The following is a 14,048-nucleotide window of genomic DNA, read 5'->3' as shown; positions in this document are numbered from 1 at the left end:
CTACAGATCCTGGTACCTAGAAAGGGGATATTTCCATAACAAACACCTAAAAATATAGAAGTGACTTTGGAAGTGGGCAGTGAGCAAGAAGCTAGGAGAATTCAGAGGAGCATGATTTTAAAATAACCTTAGGCTGCCTTGAATAGACTATTAGCAGAAATATGAATATTAATAACTCTGCCAAGTGAGGATGTGAGGAATTCCACAAGAAGCACAGTGTGGAAAACATATTGCCTTAAGAGAACACCTAAATTGTCATGAATGGATCATCTAGTAGATAGGAGAGGCACTACTGGTGAAAACTCAGAAGGAAAGGAAAAATATGTTATAGAAAACTGGAGGAATCCTTGTTATAATGACAGAAAGCTAAGCAAAACTGTATCCTGTAGTTATACAGAAAGCCAAGCATGTAAGAAATGAACTCTGCAGATTTCCAAACAGTGTTTAAAGTCTGGACTGGTTTCTTCTCACTGTTTACACTAAAATGTGAGAAAAGATAAATCAAAGGTAAGAAATAAGAAATGTTCAACCAAAAATTTAATGAGTTTAATCCAACCAAAATTTAATGGTTTAAGAAATTTTCATTTTATTCAGAGTGCAAAACAAACCAAAATTGAGATTCAGGGTCAAGCTGCTCTTAAAATGGAGGGTATAGTTGAACAACCTTTTGCTAATATTCCTGAGAAGCCAGAGTATTCATCACATAAACAGTCTTTAAAAAGATGAAGTGTGTGACTCACAGATTCCTTCAGCCTTCTCAGCAGAAATCAAAAATAGTGATAAAATTATCTAGGAAAAAAAAAACCTGGAGGATCCTCCTGTCTAATGGAATGAATGCTTGTGTCACACATGAGAGATCCACAAGATTCTTGAGAACTTTATACCAACAAAAACACTGCCAGCTTGGATTTTAGGGGACACAGACAGCACAAAGTGAAAGGCTGTCAAACAGTCAAAACTCTACAAACAAGAAACTGGCTGTAAAGCTACTCAGCAGCAAATACATGCTAACCTTCACAAAAAAGAAATCTTCATGAAAAACAGAGGACAGAAGCTTGAAAAGTCACAAGCTACAGAAAAATTACCACCAGATCTTGAAACCTGAGTTTGCCTGGATGGATTTTGAAACTGCTTGGGATCGGTGACACCTTTAATCTTTTTCTGTTTGAAAGGAAATATCTGTAACTCTTATCCTATGGCTGTCCCCATCACTGTATTTTGGGAAGAGGTAGTAACTTGTTTCTTGATGTTCACAGGTTCATAGCTTAAGAGGAATTATTCTCCGGGCAGATTACACACAAAGTCTCACTCATGATTTATTTAGGTAACAAAATTTAGACTGTCTAAGTTGATGAGATTAGGTAAGGTTTTTCAATGTGGAGTTAAGGCTATAATGAGGTTGACAAGACTTTGCAGATAGGATAAATGAATTTTGCATGTAGGAAAGAAGTGAATCTTAGGTCAGAGGGTAGGCTGTGTAGGTAGAATAATGACTTTCCAAAAATGCCACATTCTAATCCTTAGGACTTATAAATGTGCTTAAACGCAAAGGATAAAATGGGATTAATACCACTAATTGGCTGACCTTATAATATGGTGATTATCTTGGATGATACAGCTATGAGTACACAGTGTAAAGAAAAAAAACTTTTATCTGAAGGAAACTGGGAAAAGGCACATAAGAGGTAATATCTGAATCCAGTTTAACAGAAGCAGCAGAAAGAAGCCAGGAGGAAGAAACAGGGCACACAAGGACATGGGGACCCATAAACACAGCAGGTAGACATGCAAGCAAAAAGAAAAATGAACGTATACTGTAGATTAAGGAAATTATCTTCTACTGGTTGCTTGCTAAGAGTTTAAAGAACAGATCAATGCTGAATTTAACATATTTTTAAAATTTTAGAATCCTATTAAGATAATCATATAATCTTTCTTTTCATGTAAAAATTACATTGATTTTTCTTATATTAAACCAACCTATCATACCTAAAATAAATCCAAATTGGTCTTGATAAATTCTCACTTTTATGTATTATATGTGGGGTTGCTAATATTTTATTTAATATTTTTGCATTTACTTTTACAAATGATATTAGACTATCATTTTCAATAGGGCTTCCCGGACGGCTCAGTGGTAACGAATCCGCCTGCCAATGCAAGAGATGTGGGTTCGATTCCTGGGTCAGGAAGATACTCTGGGAGAGGGAAATGGCAATCCATTCCAGTATTTTTGCCTGGGAAATCCTATGGACAGAGAAGCTAGGCAGGCTATAGTCCATGGGTTTGCAGAAGAGTTGGACACAACTTAGGCTTCAGCAATACGTGAACCATGAACTTCCAGATGTTCAAGCTGGTTTTAGAAAAGGCAGAGGAACCAGAGATCAAATTGCCAACATTCACTGGATCATCAAAAAAGCAAGAGTTTCAGAAAAACATCTATTTCTGCTTTATTGACTATGCCAAAGCCTTTGACTATGTGGATCACAATAAACTGTGGAAAACTTTGAAGGAGATGAGAATACCAGACCACCTGACCTGCCTCTTGAGAAACCTGTATGCAGGTCAGGAAGCAACAGTTAGAACTGGACATGGAACAACAGACTGACTCCAAATAGGAAAAGGAGTACGTCAAGGCTGTATATTTGTCACCCTGCTTATTTAACTTATATGCAGAGTACATTTTGAGAAACACTGGGTTGGAGGAAGCACACACTGGAATCAAGATTGCTGGGAGAAATATCAATAACCTCAGATATGCAGATGACACCACCCTTATGGCAGAAAATAAAGAAGAACTAAAGAGCTTCTTGATGAAAGTGAAAGAAGAGAGTAAAAAAGTTGGCTTAAAGCTCAACATTCTTTTAAGATCATGGCATCTGGTCCCATCACTTCATGGCAAATAGATGGGGAAACAGTTGACAGACTTTAGTTTTCTAGGCTCCAAAATCACTGCAGATGGTGACTGCCGCCATGAAATTAAAAGATGCTTACTCCTTGGAAGGAAAGTTATGACCAACCTAGATAGCATATTAAAAAGCAGAGACATTACTTTGCCAACAAAGGTCCATATGGTCAAGGCTATGGTTTTTCCAGTAGTCATGTACGGATGTGAGAGTTGGACTATAAAGAAAGCTGAGCGCCGAAGAATTGATGTTTTTGAACTGTGGTGTTTGAGAAAACTCTTGAGAGTCCCTTGGACTGCAAGGAGATCCAACCAGTCCATCCTAAAGGAGATCAGTCCTGGGTGTTCATTGGAAGGACTAATGCTGAAGCTGAAACTCCAATACTTTGGCCACCTGATGCAAAGAGCTGACTCATTTGAAAAGATCCTGTTGCTGGGAAAGATTGAGGGCAGGAGGAGAAGGGGACGACAGAGAATGAGATGGTTGGATGGCATCACCGACTCAATGGACATGGGTTTGGGTAGACTCCAGAAGTTGGTGATGGACAGGGAGGCCTGGCGTGCTGTGGTTCATGGGATTCCAAAGAGTCAGACACTACTGAGCAACTGAACTGAACTGAACTAGCCACTAAACACCACCACGACAAATTAGGCTATAACTTTCCTTTCCTGTATGGTCTTTCTTGAGTTTCAACACCACGACTTTGTTGGCCTAAAATAAGTTGGAAGTATTTCTCCCTTAGCTGTTCTTCAGAAGGTTTTGAAAGATTGGCACTTATTTCTTCCTTAAATGGCTAGTGGAATTCATAGATGAAATCATCTGTATCTGAGTTTTCTATGATCAAAGATTTTAATTATAGATTCAATTTCTTTAACAGTTACAGAACTATTTGATTTTGTTTGTTCTAGTGTGAATTTTGTTAACTTGTATTTTTCTAGAAATTTATCCCTGTCACAAAAATTTCAAATTCAAGTCATTTAGAATTTTTTTCTTTAAGTATGTGTACATTCTATAATAACATTGTTTCTTTCATTCCTGATGATTCTTTTCGCTTTCTTGTTTTCAATTGTATTAGTCCTTCCTCACCCACGAAAGCCCATAGACATCCCTTTTGGATTGGCTGATGCTCTGTATTGTATGATTATTTCCTGTATCAAAAGTTCTGCTCTTATTTTCTCTTTCTCCTTTTCTTGGTTAATTCTGCTCATCTTCTGATAAAGTTTTAGCTTTTCTTCTTTTCCTATATATGTATATAAGGCTATAAATGTCCCTCTAGATACTGTTTCAGATTTACCTCAAAAATTTTTGCCATGTAGCACTTTCACTATCATTCACCTAAAAATATCTTCTCATTTCTGATGAGACTTTTGCACTATCTTTGTTTCTGATTTCTAGTTTCATTCCACTGTGATGAGAGAACATATTTTATATGATTTCAATCTGTTAAGTTTCACCCATGAGTCCTACAAAACATTTAAAGGAAGAAGAAACAATGTCAGTCTTACATAAAACTCTTTCAATCTTTTGAACCTTGCTTAGACCTGTTCTATGACTCAACGTGGTCAATTTTTATAAAAGTCCATTTTTAAAAAGATATATATATATATATATTCTGCAAATGTTACAGGGTAACATGCTCATTCGGTCAAGCCTGTCAATCCCACTGAAATTTTCTATACTCATATTGTGTTTATATTTTATATTATTTTATTTTTATCTACCTGTTCTATTACTAAGAAATGTATGTTTTGAAATCCCCCATTATAATTTGTGGATACGTCCATATATCTTTAAAGTACTGTCAATTTTTTATTTATCTTGAGGGCATGTTGTTATGCATACAAATTTAGAATTATTATATATTCCTGATGATTTTAAACTTTTATAGTTATGAAATAATCACTATTTCTTATAATTTTTTGGTTTAAATTTTACTGTATCTGCTATAAATGATGTCCACAGAAGAGACTTAAAAGATATAGCCAGATTAAGTTAAAATGAAAATCAGAAAAAAAGGTTATCAAAAACTATGGCAAGAAAGTGTCTTTTCAGAAAAAATAAGTAGTCAATAATATCCAATGTTGCCAAGTTAAAGACTCAAATGTCTGTGGCATTTAGCATCAAGGACATAATCTTTAAAAGAACAATTTCAGTCAAGAAAAGAGAATGGAAAGTGAGGCAGCAGAGGCTGTAAGCAAAGGAAAGTCCTTCAGGAAACCTAGTTATAGAGACGACAGCGTGAGCCTGGAGAGATGTCTAATTGATGGGGAGTTTTTTGTTTTGTTTCCAAAAAGGAAGAAACCAGTAGACAGCAAAAGGGTGAAGATATACAATAAAGGAGGTATCAACAGAAGAGGTCCCTGATGTGGCAGGGGATGGGCCTCAAAGCACAGATGAAACAGTATCTTTCAACAAAGGAGAAGCATATTAAAACATAAAGCAGAGGGTGTGCATATGTATTTTCCACTCACATAAACTTATATAAGCTCTTATAAAACAGAAAAACTATATAAATTAGGTTGCATCTATACACAGAAATTCTAACAATGGTATTTTTTCCAGTGGTCATGTATGGATGTGAGAGTTGGACTATAAAGAAAACTGAGCACCAAAGAATTGATGCTTTTGAACTGCGGTGTTGGAGAAGACTCTTGAGAGTCCCTTGGACTGCAAGGAGATCCAACCAGTCTATCCTAAAGGAGATCAGTCCTGGGTGTTCATTGGAAGGACTGGTGTTAAAGCTGAAACTCCAATACTTTGGCCACCTGATGCAAAGAGCTGACTCATTTGAAAAGACCCTGATGCTGGGAGGGATTGGGGGCAGGAGGAGAAGGGGACGACAGAGGATGAGATGGTTGGATGGCATCACCGACTTGATGGACATGGGTTTGGTTGGACTCCGGAGTTGGTGATGGACAGGGAGGCCTGGTGTGCTGCAGTTCATGGGGTCGCAGAGAGTCAGACATGACTGAATGACTGAACTGAACTGTTCTCTGTGAGATAGGATCATGGCCTTTACTGTTTTATTGTTCTTTCATATTTTTCAAATTTCCTATGATAAGCATATGATTGTTTTTTAAATGTCTCCAACTTCTGAATTATAAAAAGTAGTTCACCATTCAAGCAGAAAACCTAGAAACCAAAGCATAAAGAGGAAAAACAATACCTATAACCTCTGAATGTGCTGCTTTCATAGGTTGACAAAAATATGTCAGCTGTACTACTTAAGCTAACATTTTCTCAGAAAAAGGGAACACTAAGAGGAATACTGAACTAGAATAATCAAAATAGACAGTGACTCTACTATCATTCATAGACACAGAAGAAAAAGTGAACTCCAGTTTCCTCTTAGCTACCCATTTAAAATAGGATTAGTAAATCTCCACTTAGGTAGAATTCAGATTTGGAGACATATTATTCATTTAGAAGTAAATTTTTGCAATACTCTTTTCCTTCCTGGCCATGATGATTTTTACTATTTAATTATTAATAACACCCACTACTAACATTCATGCTCACTGGCAACACTTTAAAAAAGGAAATTAAAAACGCAAACTTACAGTTGTGGTAAATTTGGTCTAACGAAAGGATCATTTTCTGCTCCATTGACTGCTTTGTTTTTCCTTTGTTTTGATTCAGAATTGGTAGAGGGTGCCTGAGAATTATTAGCTGTGGGAGGTTTGCGTTTGGCTAGAAGTTTCCTTTGCCTTTCAATATCTTCCCTTTGCTGATTCACCCATTCTTGTTGCCTACATAAAAATAAATGTGGAAAAAAATTAACCTTCCTTTACTTTTCACATTTAAAACATGAAAATACATTAGTAAACATGAAAAATCACATAATATAAACATGTAACATTATGGTCCCACTCCTGTGAACCAACACCTTCTCACTGTCCTTTTCTCATTTGAAACATACATTTTTAAATGAGGTCTTCCCTATACCCCCTGGATGAGAAGGGTATGTTGCCACATATAACTTCATAGTATCTTGTAGCTCCCCATCTTCTCTTTTCTAAACAAATATTTCTATGGACACTTGATCTCAATATGTCTGGTTAGACTAAATCACTCCATGAGAACAGAAACAATTATTTTACATGCTATTGTACCCTAAGTGCCAGCATAGTGACTGGCACATGCTAGGCATTCAATAAATATTTGTTGAATAAAATCAATCAGCTATTTAAAAAAAGAAATAACAGAGTTAAGGAGTAGGTTTTATACATTCATCTCACCAGTGTTTAAAGAAAAACTTATAAAAGACAAATTTGAATTTATTAATCAAGTGTTATTTTCTAAATGTATCTCTGTTAAATTTCAAGAAAGGGTAAGTGGTATACTGAAATGAAACAAAAACTGACCTTAGAAATTTAGGAAAAAAGAAGGAATTTTGACACTTTAAAGAGAGAAAATACCAAGAAAAATTTAGATGGCATTGAAAAACAGGCAACTAATGTAACTAAAAATATTACTGTTTCCAATTGAAGCTTTTAAAAACCACCCTCTCATACAACATTTTAAGCCTGTTCTAATATAATTATCTTCCCTCTTAGGTCACCTCACCACACTAGGAAATAATTTTTAAAAAACTAAATGGTAATTGTGACAGGATGTGGAATTTTGTCTAATTCTTTTATTGCATCAATTGACATGATTTTGGTTGTTTTCCTTCATTGTATTAGGTGACATATCACACTGATTAATTTTTGTCTGCCGACCTACTCTCAAACCAGGAATAAATCCCACTTTGTCACAGTGTATTTTTTGTTAAAAAAAAAAAACAAAAACAAAAACACAAAACCTCCATGCTGATGGTACTCAGATTTAGAACAAGTCAAATATTTCAGTTCCTCCCTCCTTCACCCCTATTCAGACCAGAACTAGAGAACTTCCACTCTACCGACAAAGACCTGTTTTACACGTTTCAGAGTCCTATGATCCCAGTCAGGCAGTGCAGAACATGAAAGAAGGGAAGGAATGAAGGAGCACCCAAGTAAAAGAGCAAAATGCTGGAGAAAAGTCTCAAGAAGAACAAGGTTTGAATATGACTTTAATCCAGTTTTCTACTGGAAGTAGGAATAATTTCAGTTTATTTAAAAAATTAATTTTAAAGCTAGTTTAGGGTACAATCAAGATTAATAAAAATAAACAGCAATAATCCTACTGAAATAATCAAAGAATTACTCTAATGGATACACACATACACATATACACACACATACATATATATATAGTGACTGATTATTCAGTAATGACCATATAGTTTAGAGATTATTAATTTAATATTACTAGTTTTTATTTCTCTTCTTATCCTCCAACTATTTTGGGTTATATCACAGCTTAAAAAATATACACTGATTAACAGTTTTATATTAAATATATACGTATATGTAATATATATATGTAGCAACATACAGTAGGACCTCAGTAAATGCTTATCAGTAAGAAAAAAATACAAGTAATTTTTTAAAAACTGGGTTATTGCTTTATTATAAAAGGATATAGCTCAGAAACAGCCAGATGGAAGAGCTGCACAGGGCGAGGTATGGGGAAGAGACATGGAGCTTCCATGCTCTCTCTGAGCCGGATAACGTTCCCAGATCTCTACACATTCACCAAGCCATAAGCTGCAATTTTATTCTTTGACAGCTTAATGGAGAAATTTTAACAATTGGCAGAGTTTGTATTTTAGTTTATATTTAATGCTATATTATGTAACCTTCTTTCATTCATTACCAGGACAACTGCAGATCTGGGTTTAGCAGCTCAGAAAAACACTAAAAATTTTTAAGTTGTATCTCAACTCTATCTCTTACTTTCTACTTCTACGGTTAATATTTTAGCTCAAGCCTAATCACCTTTCATTTGGATGCTTCTCCATCTAAACTATCAATAATTTATGTTCTTTTCAGTATTATTCCCACATTACTATCAGTTACCTTTCAAAAACTCAAATTTGACCACACACACTATATAAAACTTTAACAGCTCCCTTTTATCAACAGAATTAAAAATCCAAACTTCCTACCATCACAAAGACACTGTCCTTCAATACCTAACACCCAGAAACAGTTGTGTTGAACAGAAGCTGGGTAAATCAACTGAGATAGAGAGAAGACCATTCTATACTTAAGTCCAGGGAACTAATGTTTGAAACAGCAGTTTATGTGATACTATGTGAAATAAAGCTTTGCCTACATTTTCCATTTAACTGGACTGACTCCGGGAAAACTGATTTAGATGTTGGCACTACTCTTGCTTTGCAGGTTTTTATGTTTTTTCAGCAAAAAATAAGGGGGGGGGTGTGCAGCAATAGATCCTGGCTCCTTAACACAGAAACAGTCAACATACCCTTTCCTACCACCAACTTGAGAAAATGGATTTCTCCATTTTAAAGTTTACCTCAGAAGTGCTAAAGCCACATGTTCAGTTCAACTGACTTTTGAGTTATTATGTCTGACACTGTAGAGAAAATACTCCTGTCTTTCCCACAGGAATAATGAGCAGACAAATGCTGAAGGAAGGACTGGGGAATGGGAGAGGGGAAAAAACAAAAAACAAAAAACTAAGCAGAAAACCCCCAAGATATAGATACAAATCTTGCAATTAAAGTTAAAATTTTTAACATTTTCCCTCTCAACTGACTTATAAAAGCTAGGTCAGTTTATGTTTTGAAGAGTCATATTTAAAATAATACATCATACTATACAGATCATCCCTGGTGGCTCAGATGGCAAAGCGTCTGCCTACAATGTGGAAGATGCTGGTTCAATCACTGGATTGGGAAGATCCTCTGGAGAAGGAAATGGCAACCCACTCCAGTACTGTTGCTTGGAAAATCCCATGGGCAGAGGAGCCTGGTAGGCTACAGTCCATGGGGTCGCAAAGAGTCGGACACAACTGAGCAACTAAACTTTCTATACAGATGAATGCTAACTAATCAAGAAGTTTGCTAAAGATAAACTTGTAATGCCTATTTTATGTTCCTTTCAAATGTATTAAGTTCTATGATTTCAAAGAGTAGTAAGGAGTAGATATAGAACATAATTCCAAATCTATAATCTCTGAAAATAACAAACAACCAAAGGAATACTAAATCTTTTAAAATATAAGAGTGACTAACTTTACAAGATTCTGAAATGCAAAACCATCTGTCCATTGTTCAGTAAATGAAGCACCATGTCTAACTGTCGTGAAATGCCCAAGGCGTAATCTGTCTTGCATACTCTTCTCTCGGCTTGACAGTTTTTCTTGTGTACTCTGAAATAAAGGGGGAAAAAGAAAAATCATCATTCAACTTTATTAATTTAAATTTTAAAAACATACAAAGTAAAAGGGACTAGTGAAAGGAGAGGGAAAATTTATTGAACTTTTTTTTGATGTGGACTTTTTTTAAGCCTTTACTGAATTTGTTACAACACTGTTTCTGCTTTATGTTTTGGTTTTTTTGACCAGGAGGCATGTGGGGTATGTGAGGATCTTAGCTTTCCAACCAGAGACGGAACCCACACTCCTGCATTGGAAGGTGAAGTCTTAATCACTGGACTGACAGGGAACTTACCTTTTCAATAAGCAGCTTCTTGCTCATTGATATGCACTTATTTAATCGCTCTTTGTATTTTTCAAGTAGTTTTTGTTGCTCATCTATCTGCCGTCTGAGATCACAATTAGCCTACAATATAAGTAGACAATGAAAAATGTCTAGAATTTGTGTATATGAGACATTTAAGAATATTTATACATTTTGAAAAATTAAGAGGATTAATAAGATTAAGTATTTGAATGTGATACTAAAACAAAAAAATGTTAAAACACCTACTTACCATGAGAATAACAACACTGTTACATGCTGCTTAGTTGTATAGTGAAAAGTACATGGAATATGTATTCATACTCCACAGGTTCAAATCTACACTCTAGGGTATATAATCTGGGCTAAGTTAAATAAGTTATCTGAACCTTATTTCTAAAGTTGTCTTAAAGGTCTGCTCTATTATCTTATTTCTAAAACAGAGCAACGTCATTCTATCTCATTTGAAATAACTGAAATACAAAGTGTCTAACACTTAAAAATGCATGTGACTTCTCCTTCATCTTTTGTAATAAAACATCTCCATTCAACATGTGGGTAACACTGCAGATGCCTATCCAATAGCTAACTGTTCTCACCATCTTTCTCGGCCACACATGAATACAAATTTTGTTAACTCTGTAGGCGGTCATATGCTCAGTCCCTCTTTCTAAGCTCAGAAGATAAGCCTGATTAGTACAATCACCAGGGAGTAACCTGGAGAGCTTGTTGGAACACAGATTACCGGAATCCATTCCCAGTTTCTGAATAAGTAGCTCTGGAGTAGGGTCTGAAACTTTACTTCTAATAAATCCACTAGTAAGGTTGATGCTTCTGGTCTGGGGATCATTCTTTGAAAACCATAGGTCTATGCCAATCATGGTATAAGCCAGAAGAGAGCAGTATAATAAATCAAAAATGCTGGGAGAAAAATACAGCTGCCAATCTAAAAGTATGTATCTAACAAAAAGCTGTTTTCCAAGGAAAAGGGTAAAATAAAATAGTTTCAGAGGAACACATGAAATTTAGCATCAGACCCTTATCATTAGGTGCAAGTCAAACAGAACCCCAACAAATTGTGTATGTGTGACTTGAAAAATCTAACACTTTTCTAAGACTGCAAAGGACCAAAAACAGCCAAAAAGGAGATGATATTTGTTCAACCAGATATTAAGATTTAATGCAAAACCGAAGTCTTCCTCTGGATTGGTATGTGTCTAGCTAAAGGAGTTTATTTCCCATCTCCTTGCAGCTAATGATGGTTAGTGAAATGTAAGCAGAAGCTGTTCAATGGAATACTCAAGAACACTATGCAGAAAACTGTTGTATTTTTAATTTCCTTCCTCTTCTGCTTAAGAACACAGATACCATAACTGTGACTCTGAAATATTTTGTACCTTGATATAATTTTCAAGATGAAGGCCATGTACTAAAGGGAGGGAGCAGAAAAACTGAAGGAGACAAGATTCCATATGACACCTGGGCTACCTCCTTCTGTTCTTCTCTTAAAAAATAATGTTGTATTTCATTTAAAGTACTGTTGTTTATGGAAACCTATCCAGATGCCTATGGCCTGTGTAGCTCAGTCATCTCTACTTGCTAGCAAAGCTCTGCCTGGCTGGAAATAAAGTAGGACCAATAAAATTGCATTTTCACAAAACTTACCATCTTCCATTCAAAGGCCTATGGCCTCTTAGGCTTTGTCCAGGGTGGTAATAGCCTAACTGTAGACATTGCTGTCTAGATAGATGAGCAGCCTCCAAGGGCCTCCTCAGTCACATCTGGGATGAATGGTCAGTGTGGCACCAGGGGCCACAAGTGCAGTGTCCTGCCCAGCCTCCATCACTAGCTTGGGGGTCAGGGAAACACTTGACCCCCTGCCCCCTCAGTGGTGAGCAGTTTGCAGAGAAAAGAAAAACCCATCTCAGATATGTTAGTGAGGGGGACTGTGTTCCACGGGTTATCCCAGTGCCATTCCCTTCTGGGCCTGCTAGGGAAGGATCAACCTCCACCCCTAACTGGATTTAGTGTGGGGCAGGTAACTCAGTGGGCAGAAGACACCGTACTCTCAAGCTCTGACTTGGAACACCCCCCGCCTTTCTGTTCTTCTCTCAAAAAGTAATGTTGTATCTTATTTAAAGGACTGTTGTTTATGTTCTCTGTTACTAACAACCAAAGACAACAGCTAAATGATAAAAAGATGCTGTAGTACCTACCAGTATAGGAATACACAAAGAGAACATGGTACTTAACACAGAACACTGAAATACATGTATTTGTATATGAAAATAAGATTGTATGATGGAGCTGGCAGTAAAGAGTAGACAACTAGTTCTCTATATAGAAAGAAATTAAAATGAAACCTTATTTCACATCATATCCCAAAATGAATTCCAGTGAGATTTATAACTTGTATTGAAAAAGCAGACTATAAAATTTTTTAAGGAAGATATAGATGAACATCTTTATCGTCTTAGGGAAAAAAACAATGAATTATTTTGGTATACCTTTGATAATAATTTGGTACAAACTATAAATAAACACATTGCTCAGTCATGTCTGATTCTTTGCAACCCCATAGACAGTAGCCTGTCAGGCTCCTCTGTCCATGGGATTCTCCAGGCATGAATACTGGAGTGGGTTGTCACGTCCTTCTCCAGAGAATCTTCCCGACCCAGGGATCAAACCCAGGTCTCCTGCACTGTGGGCAGATTCTTTACCATCTGAGATACCAGGGAAACCCATAAAAAAAGAGACATGTAATCATATAAGTTTTAAATGACCTAATCAAAAGATAGTGTGAAGAAATAAAAAGACAATTCACACACTAGGAGAAAAATCAATATATATGGCCAACAAAAAAACTGATACCAATTTTGAAAAAGACAGCAACTCATTAAGAAAAATGAGCAAAAAAAAAAAAGATCATTTACTTCAATGAAGAAATACAAATGGTTAATGAATATTTTACAAGATATTCAAAAAATAAAGTGAATGCATAATAACTAATACCTTGTTATATCCATTAAACTGAACCCCCAAACTAAGTATGATTCTAATAAGCCTTAGCAAGGATAATGAGCAATAACATTATTCCCTGCTTATAGTTAGTGGAATGTAAACTGATCCAACCACCTTGGGAAAAATTTGCTTTTATAGAGCAGAGTTTAAGCTATGCATGCCCTATACTCTAGCCATGTCTAAGCATATACCACACAGAAATTCTCCATGTGTGCCGCAGAATTTACGTACAAGAATGCATCTTAGCAGAACTGTTCATACTAGCAAGAAGTAGAAATAATAAAAAAAAAAAAATTAAAAAAAAAGGTAGAAATAAAATGTCCAGCAAGAGCAGGAAAGATAAATTACAATATATTCATTTACACCTTACCATACAGCAGTGAAATAAACATGACAATCCCACATATAACGCTTAGTGAAAACAAGCAGGGCATACAATATAATTTTGTAATTCAAAGTTCAAAAACAGTGAAATAATATGTTGTTAAGAATGTATAAGATATATACATATAACTATAAAGAAATACAAAGGCATAAGAAATAGATAC

General features: G+C 35.7%; 1 protein-coding gene across 3 annotated transcripts in view; it reads right to left on the bottom strand.

The window, feature by feature from the left end:
• Window positions 1–14,048, bottom strand: part of TLK1 (tousled like kinase 1) — a 164,197-nt gene that overhangs the window by 35,776 nt on the left and 114,373 nt on the right. For all 3 annotated transcript variants that reach the window (XM_020890458.2, XM_070476040.1, XM_020890459.2), the window contains 3 exons: window positions 10,471–10,581; window positions 10,033–10,169; window positions 6,467–6,655 (listed from right to left, as the gene is read on the bottom strand). In XM_020890458.2, the coding sequence (XP_020746117.1) occupies window positions 6,467–6,655; window positions 10,033–10,169; window positions 10,471–10,581 (437 nt within the window). The remainder of the gene's footprint in view (window positions 1–6,466; window positions 6,656–10,032; window positions 10,170–10,470; window positions 10,582–14,048) is intronic.

Source organism: Odocoileus virginianus, chromosome 13, assembly GCF_023699985.2.
Source record: "Odocoileus virginianus isolate 20LAN1187 ecotype Illinois chromosome 13, Ovbor_1.2, whole genome shotgun sequence".
Taxonomy (NCBI): Eukaryota; Metazoa; Chordata; class Mammalia; order Artiodactyla; family Cervidae; genus Odocoileus; species Odocoileus virginianus.
This window is presented reverse-complemented; position numbering and strand designations above follow the sequence as displayed.